Consider the following 12,777-nt stretch of genomic DNA (forward strand, 5'->3'; position numbering starts at 1 on the left):
TGACACACATCTGATTGTTGATGTAGTTCACTTTTCCACTAATGTTTTTATTTTTTGTTTTATTTTAGTTTTTCCCCATGCAAACACTTCCTGAAGAGGTTTGTTTTTACCCTCTCTCTGCCCCAATATGACATGACAATATTAGTGAATATTCATTTCAATGGTGTCTTATGGGTGTATGTTTTACTTGGCCTTTCAACACATCTGACCTCCCAGTATTACTCTGACATCTGAGTGAAAGCGCCATCTGCTGATACATCACCTTGAATTGGTTGGATTTGGTCACGTTCAGGGACTCCAAAGGGTTAAAATTGTTAGGAAAGGTTTGAAGATGACCCACGTTCTTCATTTAGTAAGCAAGTAAATTCACTTAATTCTTTTCCATGTGGAGCTGATTCTGAGGTTTAAATATTAGGGTTGTAATATGTGCACGTGCTCATAGGCTTGTGTGAAGTTTGTGATTTAATCTGTTTTGTGATGGAAGCCAATTATTTGTTGATGTTCACTAAAGGTAGTTTGTAAATGTAAATCTTATTTCCCCATATCCCTGATAATCCTATGTTGTTTTTTTTTTTTTTTTTACCCCAAATCCTTATCGTACCTCTGAGTTCTTCAACGCCTCTCTACCTTAGCAGCAGTGTGCAACACTGGCCACCATTAGCTTAGAAATGAAACCTGTGGGTCTGAGCTCAACACATATGCTACTCTGACCCATATTAGCAGTGGCTTTATATTACAGAGGAATTCCTGTTAGGACTCGTTTAAAGCGCATAACCATAAATTCAACATTGTCTGACACTTTTTGCTAATTTTTGTTCAAAAATTGATACAAAACTAGCAGCACGACTGAGTGAATTCAGTTACAGCAAAGAGTCCTTCTGGATTTATTTTTATTTATTATCTTTCCTGTCTGTTCATGGGTAACACCTCACTTTACCAATCTGCCTTCATTGGTTTTGTCCATCCTGGCCATTTTTTTCACTAGATTTGATGACTTTTTAGACCTCTTTAGAAAACTTTTTGTCAAAGTTCAAAGTTCATGAACGTTTTAATTATTCAGTTTATTTAATTTAATTTAATTATTCAGTTTATCGGTACATTGTGTTTCAGTCATAATTAGGTTTGAGTTGCACTCATTAGAACACTACTTAGTACAGGTAGGGGTAACAGTCCTTTTGTTGAGACAGTTTACAGTAGATAAAACCAATAAACTACCAAACCCGGCTCCAGCGCATAGCTTTCTCCTCCAGAGTTACTGACGCTGATGCTTTAAAAACAAAAATAGTTCCCACCTACTTCTTTCTACAGTTAGTCTGATGTTAGTTTCAGATATTCTTCTAATTACTTTGAGCTAAATGTTCAATTACACAGGTGACACACAACAGAAGCCATAGTTTCAGCAGTCCCTTTAGCATAGTTTGCAGTTTCATGCTCAATGGCTCTGAGTAGGGATGGGAATTAATAAGAATTTGGTGATTCCAGTTCCATTATCGATGTCACTTATGGATTTGTTCCCTATCGATTCCCATTAGATTATGGAATGAACTCGTCTTTAATGTCAATATTCAGTAACATTTTGCATGGATTTGAACAAACCTCCTGCAGGCTTATAAAAGCGTAGGTAAAGGTGTGTTACATCTACCTGCTGCAGCCTCTGAGCCTCGTCATCGTCTAAATGTAATTATATGACATGGAATTTATTCAGAACAATAGTAAAGAGGTTGACAGTGAAATGATGCTAACATTAACAGTATCAAGATGAAATGGAGGAGTTTAATGTAGTGGCTGTGACAGAGGACAACTTGCTGGTAGGTTCCTCCTCCAGAGTCACCGCCCTCTTTACTAAGCAGCCAATCAAAGATGCTTCCATTGGTGCAGTTTATTGGATGCGTGGTTAAATGTTTGTGCAGGCTGGAGTAGGGGTGTGTAGATATGCACGATATTAGATCATGAAGATTAGAACCTATTGATGATCTGACAAAACACAGAGAGATCGTGGAACCGAGGGGGTTATGGAGGTGGGGGGGTTCCATGCCGTATGTACTGTACCCCACAATAATTATGCGCCAAGGTAAAAATAGTTTTGGATTTTTCATTCTAATTTAGTTTTATTTAGTTTTGGGACTTTTTTTCTCTAATTCAGTTAGTTTTGATTCGTTTTCAGAGCAGGTTTGGTAGTTTTTTATTAGTTTTTTGTTATTTTCTAAATTCTAGTTTTAGTTTAGTTTTAGTTTTTGTATATGTTTTATCTTCTTCAAAAACCGTCGTATTCAAATAAATCCCAGACAGGACTCTGCTGCTTTCTCCCAACTTTAATCTCCATGTTTCCAGGTAGAGTGGGGACCAGAAGACGAATGGAAAGCACAAGTGAACACAAGTGACGGGACCCTTAAATATCATATTGTGCCAGCAGCTAAAATTGCTTGAGGGAAATAAATCGATTTCATATCAATCCAGTATTGACAAAGAACGAAAACGAAGGGAATTTTATCCATAATTTTTATATGTTTTAGTTAGTTTTGTAAACACACAATACAGTTTCAGTTACTTCTCATTTTTTTCTTTGAATTATAGTTTTATTTATTTCAGTTAAAGAAATGTTTTACAATTCTAGTTTTCGTCATTTCATTAGTTTTCGTTAATGATAATACCTTGGTATGCGCACACCATCGATCGTAGGAAGTTAAAGTGAAACTTAAGGCTTAAGTCTCCTGCTGTTGTGCAGCTCATTTTCCTTTTCCCTACTTTCGTAAAGTTTATTTGAGGTGGCGGGATGTTTGTTCTTGCCCCCTCCCCCATGAAACGGGCCTGAGCATATCCGAGCATATATATGAGGTGAGTCCACATACAGGTCTGTCGGGCTACTCTTAGATAACGTATGTCAACACTATGAACCTGAAAGGACAGCATCCAAACAGTATGAGAGTCAAACTGAACTAGAAGAGCAGCCACACCACAGCCAGAGCCAACAGGTGGATTAAACAAAAGCAAACAACTTTAGTACAAATATTTAGTAAAGGCACTCTATGAGAAGAGGAGCACATATGTTCCACAGTGATTCCTTTTATGGAGTGCCTGGATTCTTCTTCTTCTCGTTTGGACTTCTTCCTCCATCCCAGACCACCCAATACACTGAGTACCAGTAGAAAAACCAGAGCTACCAGCCACCTGTTCTGTAAGCCTGGAGGATTATCTGAAACAGGCATTTCTTCATAGATATTTTGTTCTGAGTTTTTTTTTTTTTTTTTTTTTTTCACTTTTCATGTTTATTGAAAGCCACCTCAAACCCAAGTGCAGTTTAGTTTTAATGTTCAAGAGTGCACTTAATCAGAGTGTTGTTTATATTTTAGTATGTTTATGTTCTTGGCACATGTTGGCAAAATTGCACAAACTATTTAAATTAAAAATGTTCTGGAAGGTTCTTTGGTCTAAATTGTCAGTTCTATTTTTTTTTCTTTTAGGGCTGTCTTTTACAAAGGGAAATTGTTTGGTTGCACTGTTCAGAAACTTGCAAATTAGTCTAAAAGATCGATGTAAAGAATCGTGATAAAATTGAGATTGTGATTTTTTTCTTTTATAATTGTGACATGATATTTTTGCTATATCACCCACCCCTAAGTTGGAGGTATTTCCTCCTTTGTCGTGATGGAAGCTCTGCAACTGTTGGAAATGGTCCTAGTGTTGTTTTTACTGGTTAAATGCAAACACACTTTAGAGGCTTCTGAAGCAGAATCATTAAGCAAACAGACTAATGATTCCTAAGAACTGAGCTACTGGATCTGAATTCCCATCCCTATCTCTGAGTGTTGAAAATTCATACCTGTGAGGTTATTGTTGCTTTTGGGCCACTGGCCCTGTTGTGATTTTGACATGACATACCTTGGGTGGAGCATCTGAGCCGGGGTACTCCCTCTGATCCAGCTTGTTCCAGCGCTGCATCAGTTTGATGACCATGGGGTTACTGAAGTCGACCAGCTGGAAGCCCGTCACATTGGCTCCTCCATGCATGAAGCGCTCCAAGTTGATGTCTTTAAAACCCTAGAAGAGCAACAAGGACAAAGAACAGTCCTGGTCTGAGCGCTGGGACGAAGGCTCACGTGGTAAAGTGACAGCAGTTGTAATGCAGTCAGACACAGTGGTCCAAAAGCCAGACTATAGATGGTGATGGGTCACTGGATTGGAAACCAAGACATACAGTGCAAGAGCCTTTAAAATATGCTGTTTTAACTTGTAAATATATGTGAAGTAAATGGGAGCAGGTGAAAAACTGGATGGTGTTAGCTGTGATGTAACCAGTGCCAGATTTAGGTCCAAGCTAAATAAACTACAGTTTAGGACCTCACAATCTGCAGGGCCAGTGTGTTGTCTTAAAATTTTAATTTTGCAAATGAATCATCTATAATTGTGTTGACTAGAAAGCTGAATTACAGGTGATGTGTAATATTTAGTATCAATGTTCTGTATGTAAGCAGCCTATTGATAATTCATGATTCATTCATCATTTTCACAGCTAAAGCGAATAAAAAATGAACTCAAAGCAACTTTGTCTCAAGAAAAATTGTCTGCGCTTAGCATCATGTGCATAAGAAGCCACAAGCTGTGTAGCATATATTTTGGTGACATAATCAATGATTTTGCTTTTGTAAATCAAAAACGGAAAAAAAATTGTAACTTAGAGGATTCTTTAATATGTATTTTTGTGATTTTACAACACAATCTTTATTACTGAATATTATTAATTCACATTAAAAGGCAATATATTTTCAATCTTTCATATAATTCAAAGGCATATATATTTTAAAGCTTTCTGAGACCAGTTGGTGTCATTTAAAAAGGGGGGCTTTATGTAGTTCAGTGGCCTCACCAAGTCTAAATCCGGCCCTGGATTGAACTCATTTGTCAAATCAGTCCTGAGGACAGTTTCAGCAGTCTGTATTCTGTTGTAATAACATTGAAAGCAACATGGTTAAATGAATTTGCGATTAGACAGGACCTTTGTACATCAACGGTACTTAAAGCACTTTATCATCACATTCACCCGTTGGCACACATTCACATATGGGTGAAACAGTCCCGTGGGGATAATAAGGCCACTTCAACATGTGGACAGGGGTCAGGGGGTCAAATCACTGACCTTCCAGTGTGTGGATACCCAGTGTATTACCATAACACTAAAACTTTAGTTGAGGTTTGATGTGAAATCTATCAGATTTTGGCTTTTTTACACTGAATAATTGTCTTGATTGGAAACAGCAAAAGGCACCAGTTTTTCAGATACATTTTTAATTATTTTATGGAATATCCTTTACATTTCTTAAAAAGTAAACCTGTGACACTCCAGAGGACACATATGCATTGCTGCGTCTCAAGGGGGTATTGGGTTATAGAAAGTGTTGCTACAATCAGCAAGAAAGCTATAATATGTACATTGACACAAATATAAAGTTGATAAGGCCTATGCAATACAGTTTGCTTCAGTTTCTGTATATCACTTGTGTTCACCGATGTTCAAATTCTGAGAAATCTGCAATTTCATTGAATTGGTACCTGTGACTTTTATAGACTGTTGGGTCTTGTGGTAAAAACAACAATTCTACAAACTCCACAACACCCTAAGGCCACTTACTAGTGAATTTTGACTATAACTATACTCTAATGTCATTGTTTGTTTCATTTAAGATTAATCTATCATGCATTAGACTTCATATGTAAGTGAACATCTGGGTTGTGTAATGTAAATGTAAGCCCACCCTAAACTGGGTCAGTAGTGGCTTGGTGGATGACAGAAGATTTAAAAAATGGTTCCTTTATTTTGTTCCACTTGAGACATACATTAATGTACTTAGCATCACGTCAAAATTATGGAATAAACTTTTAAAAAATATGGCTGATTGGGGCAGTGCTACAACAACCAAACAGCCACAATGGGACACAACATAGTCACAGTAACATGCACTGACTGAACAAACGCTGCATAAAACACAGAAGAAGGAAGGAAGAGACAGAACATACAGAGAAGTGCCATCAGAGGACGGGTCCGGATAACTTACCAGGTTGGCCATGATGTAATGGTAGCCTTTGACATGTTTCCCCACACTGACAATCTGTGAAGAGGACAAACAGCTAATTACATTAAATGAAGCATATGACAGGCGGGTGTGTGCCCACCATCTCTTTTAATGCGTGGAAGATCGGACGTCTAAACAAATGAACGGGCACTCATGTCAGTATCTCACAGAGGAAGTGGACGCTTCACGCTTTCACAGACGCGACAATGCCTTCTGACACTCTGGCACAAACACACATGCACACACACAAGTACAACCACGGAGCTGCATCCTGGTGATAAAACAGATTTTGAAAGCTGACATCTGCTGGGAAATCCCAATGGACATCCGGTTAATAAGGGCGTGAATTCAGCTGAAGCAAAAGCTTTGAACCTCACTGAAAAGACTAGAATGATACCAATTCCCTAACAGCTTCTCTGTTGTCAGACCTGAGAATCAGGTTGTGCAATGGTGCTATTAATTAGCATTCCCAGCTGCATTTTGAAAAGTTAATATACAAAAATATATGTATTGTCTGAATGTGACTCAGTGTGCAGCTGGAGCTGAGAATAACATCCAGTGCACTTTGCAGAATGTTGGAAATAAGAATCTCTGCACACATAAAAGGGTGGGAAAGTACTGCCAGTGTTCACAGCGCAGTCTGAAGATGATCTCATGTGACTGGGACAATGTGTTTAGAAGAACGTCTGTGTGGTTTGGGATTTTTTAAACCACTTTTCCAACAAGTGATAGAAAACACAAAGTTCCTTTCACTTGAATTGAACAAAACATGGCACAAAATGTTCCTAACTTATTCACATAAACGCTTACGTTAATGATAGCAGCTTTATGAAGTGAACCCAAAGGATTAATGACGATAATGTGTATCTGTTTAACTGTAAAATATGTCTTTCATACCCAGAGCTTTTCCATTTTATTCCAGATATAAAGTCAGAAGAAATAATAAATGGACAGAGTCCTCCAGGGCTAAAATATCTAGCTAACACAGAAGTGTCAAAAACTGCACTTCTCTGAATGTCCACTAGGGGCTCACTCTGAAGGAAGCCAATCCTCTTAGTGAAATCTTCATCTGAACCACCGGCTACATTACCTGATGTTACCGTATACCAGTGGGTCTCGGGGGCGGGGTGGGGGTGGGGTGGCAGGAGTGAAAAAAACAAAAAAAAAAACCTCACGAAAAACCACAAACTCACTGGCTATTAGTACAAAGGAGATGCAGCAGATCCCCCCCCCCATGTTGAAATGCAAGCGGTTGGACTATGACAGTGTTTGCCAGGGGGGCGGTACCCCTACATATAACAGAGCCCCCCCCGCCCAAGCTTATGGATTGAGGTTCGTCATGTAATAGAGCCAAATCATGTGCGCTACTTTTACCATAAGGTAGCCCCCCCCTCCCCCCATCCAATATTTTTTGGGGATAGTGGGGACGGTAGGAGGTTCATGATGCCGTTGGTGAGGCTTTGTTCAGATAATGTTAACAAACGCTGCCATAGACCATATAATTCACACTGACTTATACAGTCACCTAATTAATCCAGTAAACAGTAAGTCGTTAGTACTGCTACAATGACGAATCACTAACTGTCAGTCATACATAGTGTTGTGCTTTATTTTGTGGGAATTTAGTCATTTAATTCCACATTTGCATGTTTCACCAAATCCTCTCTAACAACACTATTTGTAAATACCCTGTTGTAGCGTGCTTCACTTAGCTCCACCCAAAAACTAGCCAAAACAACCCAGAGAACAACCCCCCCCCCCCCCCCCCCCTCCCAATTTCAGAATAATCGTGGAGGGTGTCAGACCCATTCACAGCACTTGCCCAGTGTTCATTAAGTGTGGAGATAAGACTGGATGGGGAAACTACACAAAGGGTCCAAAAAATGCCAATACCATGGTTATGTTTGTGCACAGCTCAGGCATATAATAACTTGGTTAAGGTTATAGAAAGGGTTTGGGGGAGGGCTAAGATAAGAAAAAGAGAGAAAATGCAAAAATAGCATAGCATGAAATGGGCAGGAACCCTGGTCTTCATACACTAAGGGTCAGATCTACTAAGATCCATGTTTGCATGTACTAATTTGCGTGCGCAATCTATAATTTTGTGCGTGGGGTTGAACTGCGATTTGAGGGTGATTTACTAAGACTGTTTGAGCAATTGACAACAGGTGCAAAGAGACCGCCCAATTTAAATGAGGATTTTGCGTTTGCTACTGGTTGTCATCATGGAGACCACACACTGGAAACTGAAGAAAATGATCCAGACGCACAGACATGTAACATTGTGAGGAGTTTTGTGGGGGTTGTTGGATTGAATGCCTGTCAGGTACACATCATTTTGTCACACTGTAGCCTGATGTCGGTGCGTATTTTTAATCACAACCATCAGACAAAGTAGAAAAGAATCCCTTAAAGTGTGTGTGTGTGTATGTGGGGGCATATGTCTCAATTATTTTTTCTTCCGTCATTCCAAAAATGTTCACACAAGGGTGAAAAATGCGTTCTCTGCGTCTTGTTTAATAGTTTCGATGTCTCCTTCTTGTGACAATAACCACTTCCATGTCTGCGATTACACATCCAAACCGTTTGCACCTCCATTTGAGATGTGTTAAATACAGGCGCAGTTTCTATGAGCAAAATTCCTTTTGGGTTTGATCATCATTTCACGTGTGTTAAAGCAGTATAATTACATTTTCTCCTCCCAGCACACACAATTGCGTTTAAATGCCTAAAAGGGCACATGTCACCCCTTACTCATTGAGTTACACTGGCTACCCATAGCTGCCCGCATCAAATTCAAATCTTTAATCCTAGCCTACAAAATTCTCCGTGGGTCTGCTCCTGTCTACTTAGGTGCACTAATAAAAGCTTATGTCGCCCCCACGACCACTCCGCTCGTCTGGGGAACGTAGTCTGGTGGTCCCCAGACCTTGTACAAGACAATCCAGGCTCTTTTCATGGGTCGTTCCACGTTGGTGGAACGCTCTACCAAGTGCTACAAGAACAGAGTCATCCCTGCCTATCTTCAAGAAGCTCCTGAAGACCCAGCTCTTCCGAGAGCACCTCCTGTCCTAGCACTTTCAAACATTCCATTTTAAATATTCTAATAAGGTTTTTCCCAGGACAACCACAGATTCTTTCACGATTATCTCTGGACCTGCTGCGGTGGTCCGGCCTCTTCCCTGCCCTCATCATCACCACTCACTTATCCTCAACCGCCTCCATGTGTCTCCCCCTACTCCCCCCTTCTCCCCCTCTCCCCCAGTCCCTATCTCTATCGCTCTCTCTTTTTCCCCTTCTCTACTCTCTCTCTTTAACCCCAACTGGTCTAGGCAGACGGCCATCCTCCTCAGTCTGGGTCTGCTCGAGGTTTCTGCTGTTAAAGGGAAGTTTTTCCTCGCCACTGTCACCAGTCACAAGTGTTTGCTCCTGGAGGATTCTGTTGGGTTTCTGTAGAATTGACTTAGAGTCTGGTTTTGACCAACTCTATATATAAAATGTCAAGAGATAGCTTTTTTGTGATCTGGCGCTATATAAATAAAATTTGATTGATTGAGTGATTTAATTGGTTTTCCCCTGTAAGTCGCTTTGGAAAAAAGCGTCTGCCAAATGCGTAAACATAAACATAAACATAAATGCCTCATATTACATATTCATTGTGTCAAACATACTAACTAGATGCAGATGCAGATGCACTATTTTGCACGTTTGAAAGATGCAGCCCTTAGTGTGCACTGTTAGTAAATCAGTTTGTACACTATAGCTGCTATAACCACCTCTAACTATGGATTTGGCTACTTAACAATATCACTTGACCCATCTTGTTAATTTCAGGTCTTAACTCTTACACTGGCTTCTGTTTATTACCATGCATGTTGAAAGTTGATTATGCGCTGTGTCTATACTCTGGGCATTGAAAACGGAAGCTAAGGCCTCATGATGACTCTTTCCTGCAGCCAAGAGAGAAACCTTGAGAGTTAATGAAAACATTCCAAACTCTGGCAGAAGAACATCCATTTTTCAATAGCTTTAGTTCAACTTTTTGACTTTGAAACTTTTAGTCAGTACAAAGTAGGCATTCAGTAAAACAGCTCTGATCCAGTCTGTAGAGCATGGAGCTGCAAGCAAATTATTTTTGTCCATCTGTAAATGAAACAGCTTTGCACTCACAGATTTCCTGATGTTCAAAGTAACATCTGGTTGCTTGGAAGCCTTATGTACTAACTGTTAATAAACTGTTGATAAGCAGCTAATGAGGCCAAATCCATGTCCTGGATTAGGATTAATTAGTTTGATGTAAATTTGAACAGGATATTTTAAACAAACATGCACTGAAACATGTATCAGGGCTGTGGCATCTGATTGGACCACCAAGTAGTTTGAAATATGGCAACACACACACACACACACACACACACACACACACACACACACACACACACACACACACACATCTGCACAGCAAATAGTTTGAACTATGGCAGATGTCAGTGTGGAGATTTGCTGAATAATTGAACAATTATGGAGATACCATTTGGCCCAGGGAAGGATGGAGGGATGAAGGAATGAAGAGGACAGGAGGAGGACGACGATGCACAACTTATTCTGAGTGTGCTCATGCCAGCTAACTCCACTGGAGATTAGAACAGACTGTTCAAGTTCACAACTTGCTAATTAGGACAAACACTCAAAAACAGAAAGAGACAAACATAAGTGAGGGAGTAATTCAATATAGATCTGAGCCTGAACCTGTGTGAGTATAGTTGGTTATTGGTGCTGATCTGAAAACTACATGTACATTCTAGTGGTGCAGGCAGGGTGAGGTCAGCCACCTCTGCAGTTCGAAAAGTACAAGTAGGGATGTAACGATATGAAAATTTCATATCACGGCTATTGTGACCAAAATTATCATTATCATTATTATCGGGGTATTATTGAAACTGTGCCCAAAATGTTCAAAAAGAACTGATACACACACTGAAATAATTTAACCAAATTGTACCTTGAAAAAAAAAACCAACAAAAACAAACAAAATAATAATAATAATAATAATAATAATAATAATAATAATAATAATAATAATAATATTAATAATAATAATAATAATAATTGGCACAATGTACCTTCTGTTGCAGAAACATTCAAATATTAACCCTTAGTGGTCTGAGCCTATTTTGTCCATTTTTCAGTCCTTTTGATTTTGCCTTTATATACTATATAAACAAATGTTTACTATACCCATGTTTGGGAACTGTTTATTCAGCACAACTTCATCTATATCATCTGCCTATTATTTTTTCACTTTAACCAACTATATCAACACAAAAGGACAAAAAACACACATGAAAAAAAAAAAATCCTATTTGAAAAATGTAAATGATTTATTGCATAAATATCACACAGATGCTTAACGAACCTTTTCAAAGACTTTAAAAGTGAATATTGGTTCCAAATATTAGGCATAGAAAATCAAAATTGTAAAAAATTAAAACTATGCTCAAATATCTGACATAAAAGCAGATCTTTCCATAGGCGTTTTCTCCAGAAAAGTGCAGTAATCAAACACAGTTATCACGATAATTCGAATTTAAACGGTAATACTAACCGTCTGCAATTTTACCGTGGTTTATCGTTATACCGGTAATCATTACATCCCTAAGTACAAGTAAAGTTCATCTTTATTGTTTGTATAGACAAATTCATTTAGCCTTGCATAGCTGGACTAATTCTCAAAAGAAAATTAGTCTGTGCCCTGTGAGTTAATTTTTTTTTTTTTTTTACTTCTACAAAGATTCATGTAAAAGGCCAAGATCTAAAAAGCCCTGAGTTTGACCTCGAAGGGTGACAGGAATAATAGGAAGTCATTACTATTCATCATGTCCTTGAAGCCATTATGATTGCAGAGGATGGTATATGGAAGTTAGTATGGATGAGAGTGTGTTGTGTGGAATTCAGCTGCCTTAGCAGATGTTTGCAATCCCTGTTTTCTAGCCGGATCTGCAATTTAGTTCGACAGGAACATAATTTATTTAAGGTTGGATTGACCCTGCACAGTGCAGAATTGGGGAAAACACAGGAGGGGCTATGGGAAGGAGTAGGAAAGTCAGTCCGACTCAGAAAGCTTTAGTGCACCTGAACCATGAGCTCATGTTATGAAGTTAATTTGATATTATCAGACCGCCTGAAACAGCATTCTACAGCAGAACACTAATAAGACAAGGCCCTTAAGCAGCACCCCTTGGGTTATAGTGAACGTTATAAAGTACTATATCTGATGGACTGTATATTTTTTACAGTTGTTTTTTCTGCTTGGCCAATCTATGTGATGTTGTTAGTTTGTTAGTTTTCATGGTAAAAGATGGATTTTCAGTGTATTCATTGAATAGGTGGGGTTTTATTCATGTTATTTCACCTCCCTGGTCGGTGCATCTTGTTGTGTCTACAAGGTTTAGTTTAGTTTATTTCAGACAAAAACATAATACAAAACCTAGGGAAAAAAATAAAACAAGACAAAAAAAATAAAAAATAGAACAACAGAAAAAGGAACAACTGTTGTGCCTGAAAGGGAGTGGGAAGAAGCCACTGCTTCTCCAGTCCTCAGGCTGTTAGTGCCTAATCACATGTTACACAATATAGATTGTAATTACCCACAAACACACCCCTACAAACCTGTACACCCACACACATACAGTCACATACACACAGAAA

At 38.8% G+C, this 12,777-nt stretch overlaps 1 protein-coding gene across 1 annotated transcript in view; it reads right to left on the reverse strand.

The window, feature by feature from the left end:
- The window catches only part of LOC115433213 (glutamate receptor 4-like), a 343,230-nt gene that overhangs the window by 157,390 nt on the left and 173,063 nt on the right, over positions 1-12,777 (reverse strand). Inside the window, exons 5-6 of the mRNA XM_030154500.1 lie at positions 6,051-6,104; positions 3,880-4,038 (exon numbers count right to left, since the gene is read on the reverse strand). Of these exons, the coding sequence (XP_030010360.1) occupies positions 3,880-4,038; positions 6,051-6,104 (213 nt within the window). The remainder of the gene's footprint in view (positions 1-3,879; positions 4,039-6,050; positions 6,105-12,777) is intronic.

Source organism: Sphaeramia orbicularis, chromosome 14, assembly GCF_902148855.1.
Source record: "Sphaeramia orbicularis chromosome 14, fSphaOr1.1, whole genome shotgun sequence".
NCBI classification, from domain to species: domain Eukaryota; kingdom Metazoa; phylum Chordata; class Actinopteri; order Kurtiformes; family Apogonidae; genus Sphaeramia; species Sphaeramia orbicularis.